The following is a 23,228-nucleotide window of genomic DNA, read 5'->3' on the forward strand; positions in this document are numbered from 1 at the left end:
TGGCTCATTAGGTTCCTTCCCTAACTGTAGAGAGCTATTGTCAATTGATGCCTGTTACAGGAGAGTAGTTATTTTTCATTAGGGATGTGGACCCTGTCAGCTTGCTCATGCTCATTCAGGCAGTTCTAGTTGAGCTCAGAGGAAGAAGGAAGAACAATGAAGGTGGAAAGATGGCGTTTTGGGGACATAACAATGAGTGGGAGGATGGGGTGGATATAATTAAGATGCACTGTATACACGAATGTAGCTGTTAAAGAATAAATAGAAGTCTTTTTAGATTTTTAAAATGGTATTCACGGAGGATGGAGAGATGTGTCAGCTGTTTAGAGCACTGACTGCCCCTCCACAGGACCCATATTTGATCTCCAGTACTCACATGTTGGCTTACAACTGTCTGCAACTCCAGTTCCAGAGGATTCAGTGCTAACTCTGGCCTCTGAGGGAATCAGTCACTTACATCTGTATACATACACATGCAGGAAAATACTCATGCACAAATGATAGCAGTGATAACTTTAAAAAATCAAAAAGTGGCGGCCTCTTGTGAGGCTATGCCAGTGCCTGGCAAACACAGAAGTGGATGCTCACAGCCAGCTATTGGATGGAACACAGGGTCGCCAATGGAGGAGCTAGAGAAAGTACCCAAGGACCTTAAGGGGGCTGCAACCCTGTAGGTGGAACAACAATATGAACTAACCAGTACCCCCTGAGNTNGTGTCTCTAGCTGCATATGTAGCAGAAGATGGCCTAATCNGCCATCATTGGGNAGAGAGGCCCCTTGGTCTTGCAAACTTTATATGACCCAGCACAAGACAAGGCCTGGGCCAAGTAGTGGGAGTGGGTGGGTAGGGGAGCAGAGGTGGGGGGAGTGTATAGGAAACTTTCGGGATAGCATTTGAAATGTAAATAAAGAAAATAATAATAATAAAAAAAAATCAAAAAGTGATTTCAGCGGCATTAGACCAAAGATTTCCCCCAAAGTCGAATCAACCCATATGTTCATTAACTGGTAAAGGGGGGCATCTCACAACATAATGTTATTTGGGTACAAAGAAATAAATTTATGCAGCAATGTACATAGCTTTCAAAGTATGTCAGTCACAATAGCCACATATGGCATAAACTCATTATTATAAAATTTCTAGAATTGATGGATCTACAGAAACAGAATATGGGCTGTTATTTTCTTGGGGCTTGAAGTAGTGACTGGTGGATATTAGGAATGATATCTAATAGGCCTGAGTTTGCCTTGCAGGCAAAGAAAATGTTTTGGATTGAACCCCGGTGATGACTGCATAATTACAAGGAAGCAAAGAAGAAAATACTGACTGCACTGTGTTTAAAATTATGAAATTTATGATGTGAGAATTGTATTTTAATATAAAAATAGATATTGGTAATTTAAGATTCCTCCCCAGGACTCAGTCATTGGGTCAACTTCAGGACCAGTGCATGGTTCTGTGGAGAGCTACTTGGACTTCCTTGTTCCGCAGACAGTAGATGACTGGGTTGCACATGGGGGTGACCACTGTATAGATGACAGACAGCATCTTGTTGAGATCCATGGCTTCTATGCGTTTGGGGCGGGCATAGATGAAGATAGTGACTGAGTAGAAGATGCCCACCACGACCAGGTGGGAGGCACAGGTAGAGAAGGCCTTGTAGCGGGCAGTGGTAGAAGGCATGCGCAGAACTGCCCTGCCAATAGCCACATAGGAGGCCATAGTTGTGAGGAAGCAACCCCAAAAGATGACAATGGCTGAGATGAAGTCTACCAGCTCTGTGAGGGCCACATGGGTACATGACAGGTTGAGTAATGGGGAGACATCACAGAAGAAATGGTTGAGGACATTGGGGCCACAGTAGGACAGGGTTGCAATGCATGTTGTTTTGACCATAGAAACCAGTAGTCCACCTAGCCATGAAGTCATAGCCAATCCCAGGCAGACTTGGGGCCTCATGAGTACTGGGTAGTGAAGTGGGCGGCAGATGGCCACATAGCGATCATATGCCATGGATGCCAGAAGAATGCACTCTGTGCCTACAAGGACAATGAAGAAGAACAGCTGGGTCATACAAGCTATAAAGGGAATATGGTAGAGTCCATTCCATAGCCCCATGAGTAGGGTGGGCATGGTGACTGACACATAGCACATCTCCAGGCAGCTGAGGTTGCCCAGGAAGAAGTACATGGGCTTGTGGAGCTCACTGTGACTGCAGATGAGGTAGATGATGAGCATGTTCTCCACAAGTGTCAGCAGGTAAAGAGTCAGGAAGACAGCAAACAGGCCATCCCTTATGTCCAGCCTAGTGGACAATCCCAGCAAGATGAACTGCTGAACCCTGGTCATGTTGGCCAACTCCAAGGACCTCGCCATCTGTAAAAAGACAAGCCAGTTATTATCATCTGTCCTTCAAAAGCATCGTAGTGAAAATAATTAGAAGGATGTTCACAGTGCTTTACACCTCTAGTGGTCATCTCCAGGGACCTCTCCATCTGTAGAGACAAAGAACATTGTTGACATTCTTTCCCTGGTGATACATGGTGATAAAATTTTTTTGGGGGAAAGATGTTCAGAGTACTGGGAGATCTCCAACACATTTGTCAGTCTAACATCTGTTGGAGTTCTTACAGAAAATTTATGGGACATTATGTGAGTATGATATCTTACTCTTATTGAATCTATGACTTCATACAGAGCATCTAAGCAGTTGGAAAAGCATGCATGGTGTCCCTGAGTATATAACATAACCAAGCAAGTGAATCAATGGATGATAAACTTCTCTTCCAAATAAAAATTAAATAATGGGCCAGATGTGGTGGTTGTTTAATTCCAGCCCTTGGGAGGTAGGGCCAAGCAGATCTCTGATTTGGAGGCTTGCCTGGTTGGTGCAGTGAATCCCAGGTCAACCAGTGAGATCGTGTCTAATATCTATTAGATTATATACATATAATATACTCATTATTTATGCATATATTATATATAATTATATTATATATACATTATACACACATTCATGCACATACTACATATATGTGTGTGTATATATATATATATATATATATATATATATATAATCAAGAAGATAAAAGATTATATCATACTTTGTTAGTTTTATGTAGTCTTTTTGGCCATGTTTTGATTTCTTTCAATAAGTGACACGTGCATAGGACTATTATTCTAAGCTAGGTGGTTGTGGTGCACATCTTTTATCCCAGTATTCCAGAGGCAAAGTTTGACAGATTGCTGTGAGCTTGAGGCCAGTCTGGTCAACAGAGAAAATTCCAGGACAGCCAAAGCTACCCCAAAAAACCCCAAAAACAAACAAACAAAAAACCCCCAAAACCCCAAATAAACCAAAGCAAAACAAAACAAACCAAAACAGGAGGGTACTCTATAAACCTTAGAGCAATAGTCTCGCTCCTTACTCCTCTTTTTCCTCCTCTTCATCTTTGTCTCCCTTCTCCTTTCCTCCTTTTTGATTCTTTCCAGAACACTGTAAAAAACTCTGTCCTTACCCTTATTTTACAAGAAAGACACTATAGATCATAGCACTAATATGGGGCTAGAGGAATCACTCTGTGGTCAAAGCAGCTTGCTCCCAAGTCTGACAACCCAAGTTTGACCCCTGGCTCTTTCCCCAGGGGGAAAGTGAGAACAGATTTCTGAAAGTTGTCTTTTGACTTCCACACAGATACCATGACACAGACACACATGTGATTCTCTCTCTCTCTCTCTCTCTCTCTCTCTCTCTCTCTCTCTCTCTCTCTCTCTCTCTCTCTCTCTCTCTCTCTCTCTCTCTCTCTCTCTGCATCTTTCTTTCTTTCTTTCTTTCAGAGGTTAAGAGCACTAATTTTTCCTTTTTTCATTGGATATTTTCTTCATTTACATTTCAAATGTTTTCCCTTTTCCAGGTCCCCCTTCAGAAACTCCATATCCCCTCCCCCTCCTCCTGCCTCTATGACACCCACACACCCCTGTCTTCCTGCCATGGCATTCCCCTACATTGGGGCATCGAGCACTCTTAGGCCCAAGGGCCTCTTTTCCCACTAATGTCTAACAAGGCCATCCTCTGCCACATATGCAGCCAGAGCCATGGGTCCCTACATGTGTACTCTTTGGTTGGTGGTCCAGTCCAAAGAGTACAGGGGAGTTCCAGGGGGTCTGGCCGGTTGACACTGTTGTTCCCTCCATGGGGCTGCAAACCCCCTCAGCTCCTTCAGTCCCTTCTCCAACTCCTTCCTCAGGGACCCTACTCTCAGTCCAATGGTTGGCTGCAATCATCTTCCTCTTTATTTGTCAGGTTCTGGCACAGTCTCTCAGGGGACAGTCATACCAGGATCCTGTCAGCAAGCACTTCTTGGCATCCACAATAGTGTCTGGGTTTGGTGACTGTATATAGGATGTATCCCCAGGTAGGGCAGTCTCTGGATGGACTTTCCTTCAGATTCTGCTCCACACTGTACATTTTCCATTAGAGATTAAATAAAACTCAATTAAAATGACCTGCTCTAAATTATACAACCAAGATGGGAAATGGGATCAGATCTCTGGATGATGCAAGCCCCTGTCCAGCTCAAGATTAAAATAAAATAAAAGAGAAATATTATGGATATGGGACAAAAAGAAGCTGTGAGCGGTAGAAGATGACAGCAGAGAGTCTCTCGTTGTTATTTCCTGGTCGGCACCATTCTAAATGGCAGCAGCAGAAACATCAAATGATTTAACGCCATGGCACTAGTAATAACCACAATGTACTACGCTCTTCCTTGGGCCCAAGTCTTTGTCTTCGCTTCTCAAATTTTATCCCTTTAGAGCTTCATGAGCCTTGATCAAGCTGTTTTACCACTGCTTCACCACAGCGGACACTGGGATTGAGAAGAACCGTTCTCAAGACACGGGGGAGGGAGTGAATGAGCAGAGTTGGTTTACACATTGGGCTTTCACTAAAGTTCTGTGTCCTGACATTTTAGGTACCTGACAGCAAGTGAGCAAAAACAGGAAATATGGTTTACACGCACAGTGGAGTTTTATTCAGTTGTAAAGGAGAATGAAATAATGTTCCCAGAAAAAAAAGGTTTTAACTGGAGATTATCATGTTAAGTGAAATAATTATTGAATATTTCCTCTCACACACAAAATTCAGTAATAAAATACAAAGATGGATACATTAGGAGAAGTAGGGAGGAGAATTACAGAGAAACAACTTTTGTTTAAAAAAATGCCATAATGAAATTGAATACTAAGGTTTTATGTTAAAAAAAAAACCCTTATAGAAGCCAAATATTTTATAGGTCTATTAGGTGACCATTGCAATATTTCCCACACTCAAGGAGATGACTCCACACCCGTGTGTATATGAGCAACACTGCTTGGACTTAGTGGGTTAATTTTTTTTTAAAGAGATGAAGATGGAAGGATGATGTATTGAAGGGACTGGGTGGAACACATGGAGAGGTTGAGGGTGGATATGATCAAAGCATTATATTCATGCCTCAAATTAAAAAAATATCAAAGCTAAAAATAAAGTTTTAATGGGAGTACTCTGCATGGGTAGAGAGTTCTCTTTGAAGCTCAAGATTAAAATAAAATAAAAGAGAAATATTATGGATATGGGACAAAAAGAAGCTGTGAGGGGTAGAAGAGGGCAGTGGAGAGGGGAAATATTATCAAAATGTATTATATGCACAAATGGAAGTGAAATACCAAGCCCAGAGCTTTCTATGCTAACTTTTAATAAAAGTTAATCCAATTTTAACATTCCATATTCTTTCATTCCATAATACATTTCAGAGTTTTGATTTGGTCAAATTTCCACTTTATAGGTTTAAATACTGACTCGGACAAACTAATAATAGCTCAATCATTTTTTTTTGGCCAAATTCTCATAAGAATGATAATATTATTATACCTTCATGGTAGAAGCTCTGTGTGTGTGTGTGTGTGTGTGTGTGTGTGTGTGTGTGTGTGCATACCAGTAAGCAATATCTCCAGTTTTTAAAGACTATCAGAAAAGTTCACACCAGTCTTATTACCAGAGCGATATGCCTATGCTTCATCTTAAACAGTAATCTTCTAGATACGAATAGCAGCATGGGCTGACTCTGTCTGCGTTGCTGCACATAAGTTTCCCATTAGTTTGGGCTTTTATCTGGGCAATAGGTCTTTCCATAAACTTACACAAGTGCCATCAAGAGTTAGGTTCTGACTCTCTGCAGTCTGGGTTCTATTTGTGGTTGAAAACGGAGTCTTTATCATCCAGGATCAGGACTGATGCCAAAATTCTGAAGAGTCTGGTAGCGACTTCACTGTGAAGCACTCCCTTTCTCACAATCCTCCTCTATTGTTTCTCTCTATTTCTTGGTTCTGTTTGAGTTTCATTCCCTTCCCCTTCACAATGATCCCCCTCACTGCCCAACTCTTCTATGAATCATTTCATGGGTAACATTCCCTGACTAACAGACTGAAATGTAGCGAAGCTCTCCATAAAATCCTACAACTATCTACCAGTCACCCAAAGTGTCTCAGAACTCCAGAGAACCAGAAGACACACCCAGCTACATCTCAGTTTTGTAATATACAAACCACTCCCTTGTAAGTACACGGTCTCTAAGAAACCACCTGATCCCACCATGCTGTCAATCTCACTATCTCTACCCATTGTTACATATATTTTATATGATGTTATCAAGAAACTTAAGCTAATGTCTTTCAAGTATTTGAATATGACATCTAATAAACTACTGTGTGTTCTATACAAATTTATTTTTCTATGGGCAAGCACACACACCTGTTTTTGCATATATGTAACTCCAGCACTCCAAGGCTGACTGAATTGGGAGGGCCACAAGTTCGAGGCTAACATGATCTTGACTAAAGAAGTAGTAAAGAAGTAGTATATTCTTTCTGCTGATCCTCATTTTAAGGTAAGGTCTCATAAATCCCAGAACTTGTTATCTAGTGGAAGTTAACCAGAGCTTATGTCCCTCCTTAATTTCCTGAATACTGAGATTACAAATATGTGACATCATTCCTTTACTTATGTGACTGGGTTCAAGCCACATAATTAAACTTCTTTCATGTTAGCCAAACACTTGATCACCTGAAATATATCCTCATCACTGTTCCTTGATTCACCACTTCAAAGAACTTTTCTGGATCTTCTCACCTGCTGGTTGAAGGCAGATAAATACAAATCCTTTCTTTCTGATGTTGAATGTAGAGTAGGCTCTGGTAGTGGCCAGATGGAACCAGATGGTTCTAAGGAGGGGCTGCCAAGAAATGAAACCTTTCAGTACATCTTGAGTGAAACGGTCCTTGGTCTTGGTCTTAAACACACACACACACACACACACACACACACCCCTGTGTTACTGTCCTTGAATGTCCGTCCCAGTCACCAAGTTGATTATACTGTGAGAGAAGGCAAAGGCACAAGCTTAAAGCAGTTCTCTAGACCTGGGAGGATTCTCTTGTCCCTGTGGATTAGAAAAAATCAAGAAAGGAAAGTTTCAGAGAAGATATAAAATGAGGGCCAGTGTCTGACGTTGTCCTATGACCTTCACCCATGTGTTAAGACATGTGCATGCACATAAAAGACTTTCATACCACAATTTACTTGTTTTTAAGTTAAATATACATATGAGTTAGCTATATTTTCATGCTAAAACATGAAAAACATATGGGCTAGAGAAAAGACTCTATGGTTAAAAGCATTCACTATTCTTGCAGAGGACTCAAGTTCACATCCCGGCATCCAAGTTGAATGGCTCACAACTGCTGGTTATTATGCTCTGGGGGGATTCTGATGCCTATGAGTTCGGTGGGCATTTGCATTCACATGCACCTATGTAACACATAGACATACAAGTGTATATATAATTAAAATAATAAAAATAATACTCAAAACACAAATTATTTTACACTTATATTTTATCTTGTGGTTAAATTCTTTATTATGTATAAATATAATTGATAGGCATTTAAATGAATTCTTTTTTTTTGTTCAAACAATGCCTCAATAATCTTGTAAATATTTTGCATAGCATCTGTTTATCCTTGTAGACTTCTACTGGCTCACTTGATAAATATATATCAGTCAATTAGTGGTAAAAATTACAGGACTATCAAATATACAAATACGAGTGAAATTAAGCATATATACATGCAGGCTAGCAGATGTGTATTACTTATGAACTTTGATGAATTATTAAAAAACTTTGATAATTTTTCTTAGAATAATTTTTTTCTTAATGATTTTCCTGAGCTGAACTCCTAGGAAAATATTTTCTACCAGTTTTAGTTAGCATTTAAAGATTACTGGTCATTAATGGTTGGGCCATGAAAGATTTGAACCAGGGTGGGAGAGATTCACATATGGAACATGGTGATCAAGGCCAATGGAGAGTCTTCCTCAGCACAGTGTGGACCTCCTTATTCCTCAGGCAGTAGATGATAGGGTTGCAGAGAGGTGTGACCACTGTGTAGATGACAGACAGCACCTTGTTGAGGTCCATGGACTTGATGCGGCTGGGGCGGCAATAGATGAAGAGAGCTGCTGAGTAGAAGATGCCCACCACGACCAGATGGGAGGCACAGGTGGAGAAGGCCTTGCGCCTGGCAGCGGCTGATGGCATGCGGAGTACAGCCATCGCAATAGCTGAATAGGAGGCTAGGGACACCAGGAGTGTTCCACAGAAGATGACAATGGCTGAGATGAAGTCTACCAGCTCTGTGAGGGCCACATGGGTACAGGACAAATTGAGCAGAGGGGAGACATCACAAAAAAATTGGTTGAGGACATTGGGGCCACAGTAGGTCAGGCTTGCAATGCATTTTGTCTTTATTGCGGAGACCACAAGGCCACCCAGCCACGAAGACAAGGCTAAACCCAGGCAGACCTGTGGCCTCATGAGCAGTGGGTAGTGTAGTGGGCGGCAAATGGCTACATAGCGGTCATATGCCATGGAAGCCAAGAGGGTGCACTCTGTGCAGATGAGAGAGACAAAGAAGAAGAGTTGCGTCATGCAAGTTACAAAGGAAATGTGGTAGGGCCCCGTCCACAGTCCCACGAGGAGGGTGGGCATGGTCGCTGACACATAGCACATCTCCAGGCAGCTGAGGTTGCCCAGGAAGAAGTACATGGGCTTGTGGAGCTCGCTGTGACCGCAGATGAGGTAGATGATGAGCGTGTTCTCCAGGAGGGTCAGCAAGTAGAGACTCAGGAAGACAACAAACAGGGCGTCCCTTATCCCTAGCCTTGTAGGAAAACCTAACAGCACAAACTGTTGGACTCTGGTCATGTTGGTCAACTCAAGTGATGTCTCCATCTGTGGAGAGCAAAGAAACATTGTTTAAAAACAAGCACAATGCACAAACTTATGAGAATGTTCACGCTTCTTGGAGAAATTAGTGGCGCTGACAGCTGTCCAGAAAGCTAGCATGTCAGCTAGTCTTTGAAGGAGACTCTAAGCATGGTTACTGTTTATATTGATTACTTTTCAGGTTACTGTTTTTTATTTATTTATTATATGTAATTACACACATAGCTGTCTTCAGACATGCCAGAAGAGGGCGTCAGGTCTTGTTACAGATGGTTATGAGCCACCATGTGGTTGCTGGGATTTGAACTCAGGACCTTTGGAAGAGCAGTCGGGTGCTCTTACCCACTGAGCCATCTCACCAGCCCCAGGTTACTGTTTATATTGATTACTTTTCAGGTTACTGTTTATATTGATTACTTTTCAGGTTACTGTTTGTATTGATTAATTTTCAGGTGGTTATGATGAAGCATCATGGCCAAGACACATTAGGGAAGAACAAAATTACTTTAGCTCATGGCTCCAGGTGTGGGCAGGCACGAAATCAGTGACAGCTGGAGCGGGAAGCAGATAACAAACCTTCCAATGGGAAGCTTGAATCAGCCAGCAAACGGAAAGTGAACTGCAGTTATGAACCCTCAGAGCCAACCCCCAGTGATGGCCACTCCACCTAAATCTTTGGGAGTATGAAGTGGTCAAGTACCTGAGTCTATGGGAGATATTTTTTATTCAAATCACCATACAGACCCACTAAATCTGTGAGAACACACACACACACACACACACACACACACCACACTAAATAGAATGCAAATTTTAAAAGGTGTCTGCAATATGATCATTGGGTAAAGTGCTTTCCACCAAGTCTGATGAATTTGGTTCACTCTCTGAGATACACATGATAGGAAGGAGTGTGAATCTTTTGACCTCGTAGGAATGATGTCTCTAAATAAAACAAGAGTGACATCTACCTCGTTGTGATAAGGGAAAAGCAATGAATGACAAGCTCTGTACCAAATAAGGAACTAGAATCAGTTTTATGTATGCTTTGAAGTAGATGTAGTCTGTCTAGATGGTTTTTAAGTTTCAATCTACACACAGAAATACATTTATATCTACAAATCCAGAATGAAACAAGACTTCGTTTTCATCCAAAATATCTCCTTTCTCAGTGTGATTTCAATTTCTATTGTTATATTCTATTATAGTCATCAATACAATGATCAATATTTCTTGTGTGTCTGTGATATGTGTGTGGGGCACATGTATGTGTGGAGGCCAGAGGTCAACCTCATATATTGTTCAAAAGTGCTATTCTTTGCATTTTAAAACTTTATTTTGTGTGCATGTTTCACCTTCAAATATGGATGTTAGTTGTGTGGCATGGCTGGTACCCATGGAGCCAAAAGACAGAGGTAGCTCTTTAGAACTGGAGTTACAGATGCTTGTGAACTACCCTGAGGTTACTTTAAATCAATCCTAGGCCCTCAGGTAGAGGAGTGAGTGTTCTTAATCACTGAGCTGTCTCTCTCACACACGTCCAAGTACTTTTGTGACAGAGTCTCTTACAAGCCTGGAACTTGCCAAGTAGGTTGGTATGCCTGACTAAAGAACCCGAAGGACCTGCCTGTACCATCTCTTAAGAACAGAGAATACCAACATTTACAGTCTTGCTCAGGTTCCAGGGACTGAACTCAGATCCTAACGCTTGCAAGACAAGCATTTTACTGAACAAGCCATCTTAGAAGCTCCAAAGCTCAATGCTGATTCTATTTATTTGTACTTCTTTTCTTTTTCTTCATTATAAGCAACTAACATCCATGTATACATTATATCACAGAATCAGAGAGGGTGAGAGGGCTATAACAATTGATAAAATATATATCAGAAAGTTTGAAAATTATGGAATGCATCCAATCTTTGTAATTACAATATATAGATGCACATTATTTCCCCATGGTACCACTTGAGAATATTGGAGTTCATACAGAATAATATTGATGCAAACCAGGCTATAAAACATAATAATAAGTCTGCACCTGGAGCTAATCCTGTGCCACAGAGCTCTATACCCAAATACTTTCAGGAGAGAGCTTGTCTCCCAGGAGTGCCAACACATGTGTGAGCACAGGGAAGACCACCACTTCTGCTTAAATTCCTGACCTAAGAGGAACCTGCCCAGAGCCATCAGGACACAAGAACCAAGGAACAGCCAGGGACAGGCTATTTCTGGTTCCTGTCTGCACCCACCCCAGAGCTGACCTTGTACCACAGAGCTCCATACCCAAATTCCTCCCAGAAAGAACTGGTCTCCCAGGAGTTCTGAGACACAGGCTTGCAGGAGGGACAGGCCACAGTCAGAGACAGCAAGAGATAACCAGATGGCGAGAGGCAAGAACATAAGCAACAGAAATCAAGGCTACTTGGCGTCATCAGAACCCAGTTCTCCCACCACAGTGAGACCTGGATACCCCAACACACCAGAAAAACAAGACTCTGATTTAAAAATCACATCTCATGATGATGATAGAAGACTTTGAAAAGGACATAAATAACTCCCTTAAAGAAACGCAGGAGAACACAGGTTAAACAGGTAGAAGCCCTTAAAGAAGAAACACAAAAATTGCTTCAAGAATTATGGGAAAACACAACCAAACAGGGGAAGGAATTGAACAAAACCATCCAGGATATAAAGATGGAAATAGAAACAATAAAGAAATCACAAAGGGAGACAGCCCTGGAGATAGAAAATCTAGGAAAGAGATCAGGAGTCACAGATGCAAGCATCACCAACAGAATACAAGACATAGAAGAGAGAATCTCAGGAGCAGAAGATACCATAGACAACATTGACACAACAGTCAAAAAATGTAAAATGCAAAAAGCTCCTAATGCAAAACATCCAGGCAATCCAGGACACAATGAGAAGACCAAACCTAAGGATGATAGGTATACAAGAGAGTGACGATTCCAAACTTAAAGGGTCAGTAAATGTCTTGAACAAACTTATAGAAGAAAACTCCTCTAACCTAAAGAAAGAGATGTCCATAAACACAAAGAGGCCTACAGCCTAACCAGAGGGCACAGGGACAGTATCCATATTAACAAAATCAGAAATGAAAAGGTAGATATAACAACAGAAACTGAGGAAATTCAAAAAAATCATCAGATCCTACTACAAAAGCCTATGCTCAACACAGCTGGACAATCTGGATAAGATGAACAATTTTCTAGACAGATACCAAATACCTAAGTTAAATCAAGATCAGATAAAGCATCCAAACAGTACCATAACCCCTAAAGAAAGAGAAGCAGTCATTAAGTCTCCCAACCAAAAAAAGCCCAGGTCCAGATGGGCTTAGTACAGAATTCTATCAGACCTTCAAAGAAGATATAACACCAATATTCTTCAAACTATTCTACAAAACAGAAACAGATGGAACACTACCCAATTCATGCTACAAAGCCACAGTTACACTGTGTATTCTCCCTTGGAGATGGAACAGTTTCTGTCTAATCAGGAACTTGTCACAATTTCCCTTCATAGAGGACTTCATAAGAGATGTTTTTTTCTACTTCTATCATGTTTAATGTTCCAAATAGATTTTTTAAACTGGCTAAGGGCATGTTACTTTCAGCTTCAGAAGATATATGTATATTTAAGAGACATTTAACTATCACAGATTATTTAGATGACTTACAAAACATAATAATAAAATGTCTACAACCCATAAGTCCTTTCTGAAGGTCAGGACCATACTAAAAGCCTATTTACTTTCTGTTGCTCCATTGCATCAGGAATACACAAGGCTCAGAGGCAGATCTTCTGTTCCAAGTCACACAGCCTGTGAGTGAAACCATCAGGAAGCTAGCCTTGCATGACCTCACCTCAGCACTGGGCGGATTCCACTGACCCCTGCCATCATGCTCTAGACAGGGAACCCAAGCACTCTTTCACTTCAGAAACTTGAAGATCAGAGTTCAAAAGGTTTCCTCGGTACATAGAATCCTGCAGAAAACCAACTCAGTGACATTTATACCTAAAAAGTGTTATTCAGGGACTTGGCATGCTGGCTTTGTATGAGAAACAAACAACAAAAAGGGAGAGTGAGTAAAAAACACAAGCAATTTCATAAGAAGTAAACTATAATGGTTCTGGGAGAACAAGATGAAGGTCAATGGTGCTAGTGACCAAGGAGGTAACACACACGCCAAGAGAACCCACTGGCTGTGGAGACAGGTGAGCTGAGCATATTCTAGTCACGATTCTGGCAACGCAGTGGGGATGGTCATCAGGGACCTGAAAAGTTCCCTTATTCCCCCACAGGAATCTATTTCCTCCTCTCTCAGATTTCCCATCAATTGAGTTTCTAGAGCATTCTCTTCTTCAGGTGATACCTTCCAATGCTTCTACAGTGTGTGCTCCCTGCTTTGCACATTAAATAGTGTCATCAATAGAAAAATAGTATTCATGGTTCCCCCTGACCCTTCTCTCCTGGACCAACTGAAGACTGAAGATGTAAAAACCTTCAGCCTCCAGATTTGAGCCCTAGACCTCTACGTGCTAAGGGTCTCTTGGATCAATTTTCATAATGATAAAAATCCCCCCTCTGTCATGGGACAAAGTTTAGACTAATTCTAGGCTAACTTGGAAATTTATTACTCAGTAAAGTGATGACATGTTCAAGGATTGATTTCAACCTCAAAAGTCCACATAAAACTACCCTTGTTTTACACACACACACACAGACACACAGACACACACACACACACACACACACACACACACACACACCCCAACAATTACAAAAAAAGAGGCTGTGAATTCAAGAAAGCATTGGGGGCATGGGTGGTGCAGTATGTAGGAGGGTTTGGAAGGATTAAGTAAGGGAGAATGATGTAATTATATTACAATCTCAAAAAGCAAAAGAAATGACCCAGTCACAAAAGAACACATGTGGTATGTACTTATTGATAAGTGGATATTAGGAAAAAAAGCTCAGAATACCCATGATACAACACACAGACTCTATGAAACTCAAGAAGTATTTTCTGACAAGACCCTGGTATGGCTTTCCCCTGAGAGGCCCCGCCATAGCCTGACCAATACAGATGCGGGTGCTCACAGCAAACCATGAGACTGAGCACAGGGACCTCAATGAAGGAGTTAGGGGAAGGACTGAAGGAGCTGAAGGGACTATAGGAAGAACACCAATATCAAACAAACAGACCCCCTCCCCAGAGCTCCCAGGGACTAAACCATGAACCAAAGAGTACACATGGAGGGATCCATGGCTCCAGCTGCTTATGTAGCAGAGGATGGCCTTATCAGGCATTAGTGGGAGGGGAGACCCTTGGTCCTGTGGAGGCTTGATCCTAAGCATAGGGGAATGCTAGGGCAGTGAGAAGGGGGTGGGATGGGTGGGGGATGTCCCTCATAGAAGCAGGTGGGAGGGGGGCGAGATAGGGGGTTTGTGGAGGGGAAACCGGGAAGGGGGATAACATTTGAAATGTAAATACAATAAAATAACCAATAAAATATATTAATAAATAAATAAATTAAAATTTACTCATTCATTTATGAACATGAAAATTGTTCCCCTTTTCTGGCCTTAATGAATAGTGTTGCAATAATCATTAAGCGGTGGATTAACAACAAGCCAGGCTTGGTGGTTCAAGACTGAAACCACAGCACTGGGAAGAAGTAACAGGCAGATCCCTGGAGTTTGGTGGCTGGCTGATCTAGCCTATTTGTCAAGATATAGACCAGTGTGAGACCCTGTCTCCAAAAACTAGACAGTTCCTGATGAATGACATCTGGTATTGCCCTCTAACCTATGTATGCACATGCACACATGTCTATAGGCACCCTCATACTCATGCATACACATCTGCACCAATGGGCATTTGAATATATGTACATGCACCTACATTGAGACAAAAAAAAACCCTGTAGATTAATTCTAATCCCTATGTCCAGTCACTTGTCTCAATATTCTAACAGACTCTTTGCCTGCTCACAGGACCTATCCCTCCCACTCGATTGCCTTGCCCAACCTTGATATGAGGGTAAATGCCTAGTCTTATGGCATCTTGTTATACTGAGTTCAGTTGATATCACTGGGTGGTCTGCTCTTTTCTGAAGGGGAATGGAGGAGGAGAGGATCTGGAGGACATGGGAGAGAGAGAAGGCTGTGTTTGGGATGTATTGTATGAGAGAAGCATAAATAAAGAAAAGAAAAATAAATGATAAAGGATAATCACTGTGGAGCAGTAATAAGAACACTGCATGCTAAGTTCTTTTTATGAGAGCTGATTGTTGTTCCATGCACACCTCTTTGCATTTCTATTAACTCTTGTTGGGGAGGCACTGCTCACCCTATCTTTGCTGGCAAGGAATTGGCTTCAGAGCAATGAGCAATTTCCTTAAAACAAAGAGCCATGCTGCTGCAGCCAAACCACACTGCACCCAAAGGCACACCTCCCCTCCCACACCCTGGTGTCCTTTTCTCTCTTTACTTGCAGAGTTTCCAGGTTTTATGTTCGAACATTGATTTGGATAAACTACTTTGAACAGAGATTTTTTTTTTAAATCACATTTTCTTAAAATTGATATAGACTCTGCATTTGAATATTGGAGATGAAAGGAACTTTCCAGTACTGTTTTGTATCTTACTCTCTTTTATTTCTAAAGGCTTATTCTTCTTTTTAACTATATGCATCTGTGCGTGTTTATGGGAGGTTATATGGTCTTGTGAGCGCAGGTGCTCAATGGGGCCAGAGACATTGGATCCCCTGGATCCAATCACTACAGGTGATTGTGAACCTCCCAATATGGATGGATGCTGGGACCCAAACTTGGGTTCTCTGCAAGAGCAGTGCATGCTCTTAACCCCTGAGCCATCTCTGCAGCCCATACTAGCATTTAAAATTACTGCATTTTTCTTTTCCTAGTATGTGCATGGGTGGAGATCAGAGGACAGCTTGCAGGAATCTGTCCTTTTCTCCACCATGTGGCTCCTAGGAGTTAAACATAGGTCATCAGTCTCAGTGGCAAATGACATTACCCATAGAGCCATCTTCTAACTCCTATTCGTATTTATTATTCAATAATTTTATATATTTATACAATGTATTTTGGGAAAAAATGGGGTGAGTGGCAGTGGATGAATTTAAGGAAAGGCTGTCTTCTGGACACGGTAGGGCAGCTACCAATACAGATGTGGGTGCTCACAGTGAACTTACAGTAGCTGTGACAACATGCATAAAACCTGAGCAAGCCTGAGCCAGGAAGTTCCCAATAAGAAGAGGAGAGTTTGGCATGAAGTCCCACCCCTGGCAGAGGAGCTGTTGGCAAATGAGAGCTGAGGGGATGGGGGAACCAGATTTTATTAAGAGTATAGGCCCTTGTAAGTTGACCGTGCACCAATGGAAAGCCACACAGAAAAAAATGCATGGGAAAAAAATTAGATTTTATTAGTGTAAAACAACAACAACAAGACACTTAGAGCGACACAAATTTGGGTGGGCAGGGAAGTGGGGTAAATCTGGGAGAAGATGGAGGAGGAGTGAATATGATCAAAACACATTGGATGAAATTCTCAAAGAACTGATCTTTTTTTTTTTTTTTTTTTTTTTTTTTTTTTTTTTTTTTTTTTTTTTTTTGGACTTTCGATAGGAACAGAGAGTTCTCAGAAGAGCAAATACTAACAGCCGAGAAATATTTTTAAAAAACGTTCAACATCCCTAGTGATCAGGGAAATGCAAACGAGACTACTTTGAGATTTCACCTTATCCCAGTCAGAATGGTTAAGGCTTTAAGAAAAATATACACAGCAGATGCTGTCATGGCTGTGAGGAGATGGAAACAGTTGTTCGCAGTTGGCAGATGTGCAAACCTGTGAAGCTACTATGGAAATCAATATGGAGGTCCCTCAAGAGCAGAAAATAGATCTGTCACGAGACACAGCCATACTACTTGGCTCACTCACAAAGACTGTACATCCTCATACCTGCTCATCCAAGTCCATTGTTCCTGTATTCGCAATAGTCAAGAAAAAGTTTTTAAAAAGATCATCTTGAGTCTGAGGAGCAGGAATTGTGAGGAATACTGGGCATGCAGGGCTTGTCACTGCCCTCCTTGTCTAGTTATAGGGAACCAGTTTCTCAAGGACCCAGATTTGAAATCACTGGGGACCATTTGATCTTAAGGTTCTGGGACAAGCATAAAGGTCATAGACTACTGAGTCCTAGAGACAGAAATGCTGAATACATGACTTTATAAAGAGTAAGAAGCTGAGGTTCTGATGTGAATCTGGCAGCCCCGTTTCTAGGCACTAGAGGTCTTATTCCAAATATTATTTCCCGGATATTATACAATCATTTTTCTTTCTCTTTGAACTAAGTGGTCTAAAGTCCATCTACATTCTATCCCAAACGATACAATTTTGGATTTTTTTCACAGTCTCTCAACTGTTTTCAAATCAGTACAAGGGGTACATAGTCACCTTTCCTCATGAAGTTTTTGATGAGATTAAATTACAAAGCATAATCACATGGATGGTGTCTATTTTTATCAAGGTTCATGCCAGTTTCTATTATAGTTGAATGGATCTAATTTTGCTCCAATCAAGGCTTCTTCTTCAACTGAGCACCAGCTAGGTCTGCAGTAGCTGTTCTTTATTTTTTAACAAAAGTGAGCCTCTCAAGAAATCGAGTTTGACTTTTGTGGTAATCTCAAGCCAGCTTCCTGACCTAGTGAGCTTCTGGTTTCTTGAGTAGATAGTCTTCCATATTTAAAACATCACTCTTAATGCTGGAGATATAACTTAGTCTGTAAAGTGCCTGCCAGACATGCACAAGGACCTGCGTTTGGATTCCACTTCCTGTGCAAAAACTGGGTGTGGTGGCATGCACCTGTAGCCCTAGCCCCTGGGGGTAGAAGATAAAGAATGGATACCTGAAGCCCCCAGCCAGTTTAACTAATTAGGTTCAGCTAGATATCTCAAAAATCAAAATGCAGAGAAATAGAAGACACCCACCACGGATTTAGATTCACACAAAATGTACCTGGTACACACACACACACACACACACACACACACACACACACACACACTTTCCCAAGTTAAGTACCGAATGAGAAAAATTGTCTCCATTCTCAAGAACATGTAACATGGTCTCCTCCTTTGGTCCTTCCCATCCATTTTACACCCTACTCCTGCCATAATCTGCTTCTGATATTCTAGCAATGACTCCACACTCTCCACTTGCATGAATCCTTTTTGTGGCTACATAATCTGACTGATGATCTAGGAGTACTTGCATTGCCCTATATAACTATTAGAACTACTGTAAGTGCACCCTCAGAAATTTACCACAGCACCCTCAATTCAAGAGCTAGAATATGTCATAAATGGTTCAGCTGAAAATACAGGTGTGAGCCCTGTGCTGTCTTCCAACAGTGTCTCTGTGTAGTAAAGAGGTACAGTGATGAATAAGAATTGAGTCTATTCTCTAGAGCTGCGATTCTCAACTTGTGGGTCACAACTCTTTTGGGGGGTCACATATCAGATATCTTGCATATCAGATATTTACATGATTCATAACAGTAGCACAATTACAGTTATGAAGTAGCAATGAAGACAATTTTATGGTTGGGGGGGTCCCCACAACATGAAGAACTGTATTAAAGGTCACAGCATTAGGAAGATTTAGAACCAGTGTTCTAGAGGAGTTGGGGCTACAATGCTTTCCATTTAGTTCCATGAGCATTCTGCCTTGATTGTTGTACTTTTTTAATTTAAATAAGGACATTGGAGGATAAAGAGATGCCTCAGAGATTAAGAGCACTTCCTGCTCTTGCAGAGGACTTGAGTTCAGTTCCTAACATCCATGTCGGGCCCCTCTTAAACACCTGTGACTAGCTCCAAATGACCTGACACCCTCTTTTGGCCACTTCACATGCACATATATCCAAGCACAGCCATAGACAGACAGACAGACAGACAGGCAGGAAGGCATACAGACAGAGAGATAGACAGGCAGGCAGGCAGGCAGGCAGGCAGGCAGGCAGGCAGACAGACAGACAGACAGACACACACACACACACACACACACACAATCTTTCACAGCTAAAATGGTATTGATTTGTATACTGAATTACTTTTCCCCCATTGTTGAGGAGAGACTGTAATGTGGAGATTAATACCTGGGCTTCCAGTTTCAGAGAATCTTTATGTTCTAAATGAAATTTAGGCTTTCCCTCACGAGAAAGTCTTTAGCAGAATATAGCTCCACTCCACTCCACTGGCATTCAAGAAGTAGGAACATCAGCCAAATGGATTCTGGAGAAGAAGAAGTCACTGTCTTCAGTTTTTTACCTACTGAGATGCCCAACAGGTTTGAAGACATGAATGTTTGAAAGATAATTAAAAGGAGTAGAGAATTAATAAAGATAGAAGGGATACTAGAGGGGGCAGAGATATTACATGAATGAGAATCCATTTTATATTTGTATAAGATTATCAAAGAACAAAGGAAAAATTTAAAGTTAGAGAAAGATATACACTGAAATACATTGCATCTGGAGCTATATGCATAATGGCAAACAGCTGTATTTAATTCTAAGTATTCGAAGAGCTATGACTCTAAGAGAGTCGGTTAATTTAATGAATCTTGCCTTGTCTATTCTGGGATGTAGGAGTGCTCAATCTTTCCCTAGAATGAACCAAATCCATACAACAATAACCACTACATGCCAGCCCTCTTTGGGATGGTATAACTTTATGGTTAACAACGTTTTTGAAATCGAGACAGGATGTCTCTCCTACCCTATCTTGTACTTAAGAAGCCACTTAGATGGGGTATGCATTATTACTAATTTACCTTCTAGACACAATTACTGCAACTGTCTCTATCAGTTGACCCGATGCTTAAATTTGTTTATTTCTGCAAAACTAGTCAATACCTGTGTGTTAGAGGTGTTCTCCAAGGCTCCTTGCCTTCACCCCAAAGAACAACACTGGAGCATCTCACCTGGTGGTTGGAGGGAGCAGGCACAGAACCTGCCTCAATGATGTGATCAGGAGGAGGCTCTGATACTCAGCCCAGAACACATGCCAAGAAACAGGAGAATAGTACTTCAGTACTCTCAGGAGGAGCTGCTCCTGGTCCTGAAGCGGATCCTCCAACCATACCTCCAATCCTTTTTGTGGCTCTGGAGTCTCTGAAGTGCTGAAGGTGCTTCCTGCACAAATAGGAGGACACGGAGAACTTAAAATGAAGCCCTGGACCTCAGAGACTCCCTTGGCCCCAGAGGAGTTGGAAAAGTGGTAGGAAAGAAAGAATTTTACTGATCCTTTTTAGAGATTTATGTAGAAAGGCCAGCAGAACATTTTCAATTATAATCACGCACTGATTGATTTCTTTAAACAAAAATTATGTGTATTAATGTCATCTGTGTAGGAGTGTGTGCATGTGAGTGCAAGTGCCTGCAGTGGCCAGAAGAGGACACCAGATGCACTACAGTTGCAGTTACAGGCTGTGGTGAGCCATCTGAAATAGTTACTGGTGACTGAACTTGGGTCCTCTGCATAAGCAGTATGTGACCTTAGTTTCTAGGGTATCTTTCCAGCCCCACAGTAGCTGATTTCTCATCGAATGTGAAGACTATGAATGGAGTGCAAAGTGTTTAAAGGTGCAAAAACCTGGTCAAGCCTTCTACTGATACTTGGTATAGAAGAGCATCCCAACATGAACCATGATTATATAATGTGGTGAAAGAAACTCAGTTGGTGCTGAAGACTCAAGAAAGAACCTAACATTTCAGACAAGACAACAGACCTTACATATCCCTGTCACAAAAGTAACCATGTGCACAATAAATACAGGGCAGCAGATATAAAAGACATGAAATTGGAAGGAGACTGTTGGAAAGAGGAAAGAGACCAGCATGGATTAGGAGGAAGACATGAAGGTCATGAGCGGTGAACATGACTAGGTACATTATACACATCAATAAAATGCCACAATGAAGTCATTTGTGAACAATAAATATATATATTAATATAGTTTTAAGGCTTTATTATTACTTATTCATGTATTTCTATGTGTTTGTGTGCATGAGTGCAGGTACCTATGAAGGCCAGAAGAGGGCATCAGATTCCTCTTCAGCAATAGTTACCAGCTGTTGTGACTGGGTGCTGGGAACTGAACTCAGGTTCTCTGAAAAAGCAGCAAGCACTCCTAACCACTGAGCCATCATCTCTCCAGAACCTTACTTGATTATTTAAATTTAATATTGATTCCCATCATAACACATAAAATCTGTTTCTTTTTATTTAAGAGCACATTACTTATCTCTCAATTAACTTGTTTAAGCCATCTGTCATTAAATATTTAGGTTATATCTACACTGCAAATATTAAATCAAGAAAAATTCTATCTACCTAGATACCTACATTTTTTTCTTTCTTCAGCAAAAATGTAACAGTCATCTAGGAATAAAAATGATGGGATGCTCAACTCACAAACTTTGGATTATGACTTAAGAAGGGTGTCACTGGCCACTTAAACAATCTTTGCCTTGTTTTCTATTGGATTTTGCAAACTTCTCCTTGGGTATTTCAGATTTAGTTATTGCTTGGTGTGGAACTATCACGTATTAAATGGAAAATATTTTATTCTATCTTTTTTTGTTAGAGTTTAAGGCTTATGGAGTTTTGGAGCCAAGAAATACTTTTCTTTTAAAATGGTGTATGGGAATCAAAGACAGGGCCTGTCCATTTTATGATAGAGGTGTTCCACCAAACTACATCCCTAGACCTCAAGGAATGTTTGGTGCATGGTGAGAGGGGGGTCCGGATTTGGAAGATGGTGATCAAGGCCAATGGAGAGTCTTCCTCAGCACAGTGTGGACCTCCTTATTCCTCAGGCAGTAGATGATAGGGTTGCAGAGAGGTGTGACCACTGTGTAGATGACAGACAGCACCTTGTTGAGGTCCATGGACTTGATGCGGCTGGGGCGGCAATAGATGAAGAGAGCTGCTGAGTAGAAGATGCCCACCACGACCAGATGGGAGGCACAGGTGGAGAAGGCCTTGCGCCTGGCAGCGGCTGATGGCATGCGGAGTACAGCCATGGCAATAGCTGAATAGGAGGCTAGGGACACCAGGAGTGTTCCACAGAAGATGACAATGGCTGAGATGAAGTCTACCAGCTCTGTGAGGGCCACATGGGTACAGGACAAATTGAGCAGAGGGGAGACATCACAGAAAAATTGGTTGAGGACATTGGGACCACAGTAAGACAGACTGGCAATGCATGTTGTTTTGGCCACTGAAACAACCAGCCCACCCAGCCATGAAGATAAGGCTAAGCCCAAACATACTTGGGGCCTCATGAGCAGTGGGTAATGTAGTGGGCGGCAGATGGCCACATAGCGATCATATGCCATGGAAGCCAAGAGGGTGCACTCTGTGCAGATGAGGACTATGAAAAAGAAGAGTTGTGTCATGCAGAGTGTGAAGGAAATGTGGTAGGGCCCCGTCCATAGACCCACAAGTAAGGTGGGCATGGTGACTGACACATAGCACATCTCCAGGCAGCTGAGGTTGCCCAGGAAGAAGTACATGGGCTTGTGGAGCTCGCTGTGACTGCAGATGAGGTAGATGATGAGCGTGTTCTCCACAAGTGTCAGCAGGTAAAGAGTCAGGAAGACAGCAAACAGGCCATCCCTTATGTCCAGCCTAGTGGACAATCCCAGCAAGATGAACTGCTGAACCCTGGTCATGTTGGCCAACTCCAAGGACCTCGCCATCTGTAGAGAGACAAGCCTATTGTTATCTGTTCTTTAGTAGCTTCATAGTAGAACAATTAGAAGGATGTTGATGGTGCTTTAAACCTT

At 41.6% G+C, this 23,228-nt stretch overlaps 3 protein-coding genes across 3 annotated transcripts; all 3 read right to left on the reverse strand.

Moving 5' to 3' along the window:
* Positions 1-1,439: 1,439 nt before the first annotated feature.
* LOC110336673 (olfactory receptor 5) lies at positions 1,440-7,269 on the reverse strand. The gene is made up of 2 exons (XM_021219378.1): positions 7,171-7,269; positions 1,440-2,378 (listed from the first exon to the last, which is right to left on the reverse strand). The coding sequence occupies exon 2, from the start codon at positions 2,376-2,378 to the stop codon at positions 1,440-1,442; it is 939 nt and encodes a 312-aa protein (XP_021075037.1). The 5' UTR covers positions 7,171-7,269.
* Positions 7,270-8,392: 1,123 nt separating this feature from the next.
* On the reverse strand, positions 8,393-9,356 carry LOC110336667 (olfactory receptor 5-like). Its single transcript, XM_021219373.1, has one exon. The coding sequence runs from the start codon at positions 9,350-9,352 to the stop codon at positions 8,393-8,395; it is 960 nt and encodes a 319-aa protein (XP_021075032.1). The 5' UTR covers positions 9,353-9,356.
* Positions 9,357-22,164: 12,808 nt separating this feature from the next.
* Positions 22,165-23,228, reverse strand: LOC110336672 (olfactory receptor 5-like). Its single transcript, XM_021219377.1, has one exon. The coding sequence runs from the start codon at positions 23,139-23,141 to the stop codon at positions 22,203-22,205; it is 939 nt and encodes a 312-aa protein (XP_021075036.1). The 5' UTR covers positions 23,142-23,228; the 3' UTR covers positions 22,165-22,202.

This window comes from Mus pahari, chromosome 19, assembly GCF_900095145.1.
Source record: "Mus pahari chromosome 19, PAHARI_EIJ_v1.1, whole genome shotgun sequence".
Lineage (NCBI taxonomy): Eukaryota > Metazoa > Chordata > Mammalia > Rodentia > Muridae > Mus > Mus pahari.

Coding starts and splice junctions, on each gene's coding strand:
- LOC110336673 (XM_021219378.1), bottom strand. CDS start 2,378: ATGGCGAGGTCCTTGGAGTTGGCCAACATGACCAGGGTTCAGCAGTTC.
- LOC110336672 (XM_021219377.1), bottom strand. CDS start 23,141: ATGGCGAGGTCCTTGGAGTTGGCCAACATGACCAGGGTTCAGCAGTTC.
- LOC110336667 (XM_021219373.1), bottom strand. CDS start 9,352: ATGTTTCTTTGCTCTCCACAGATGGAGACATCACTTGAGTTGACCAAC.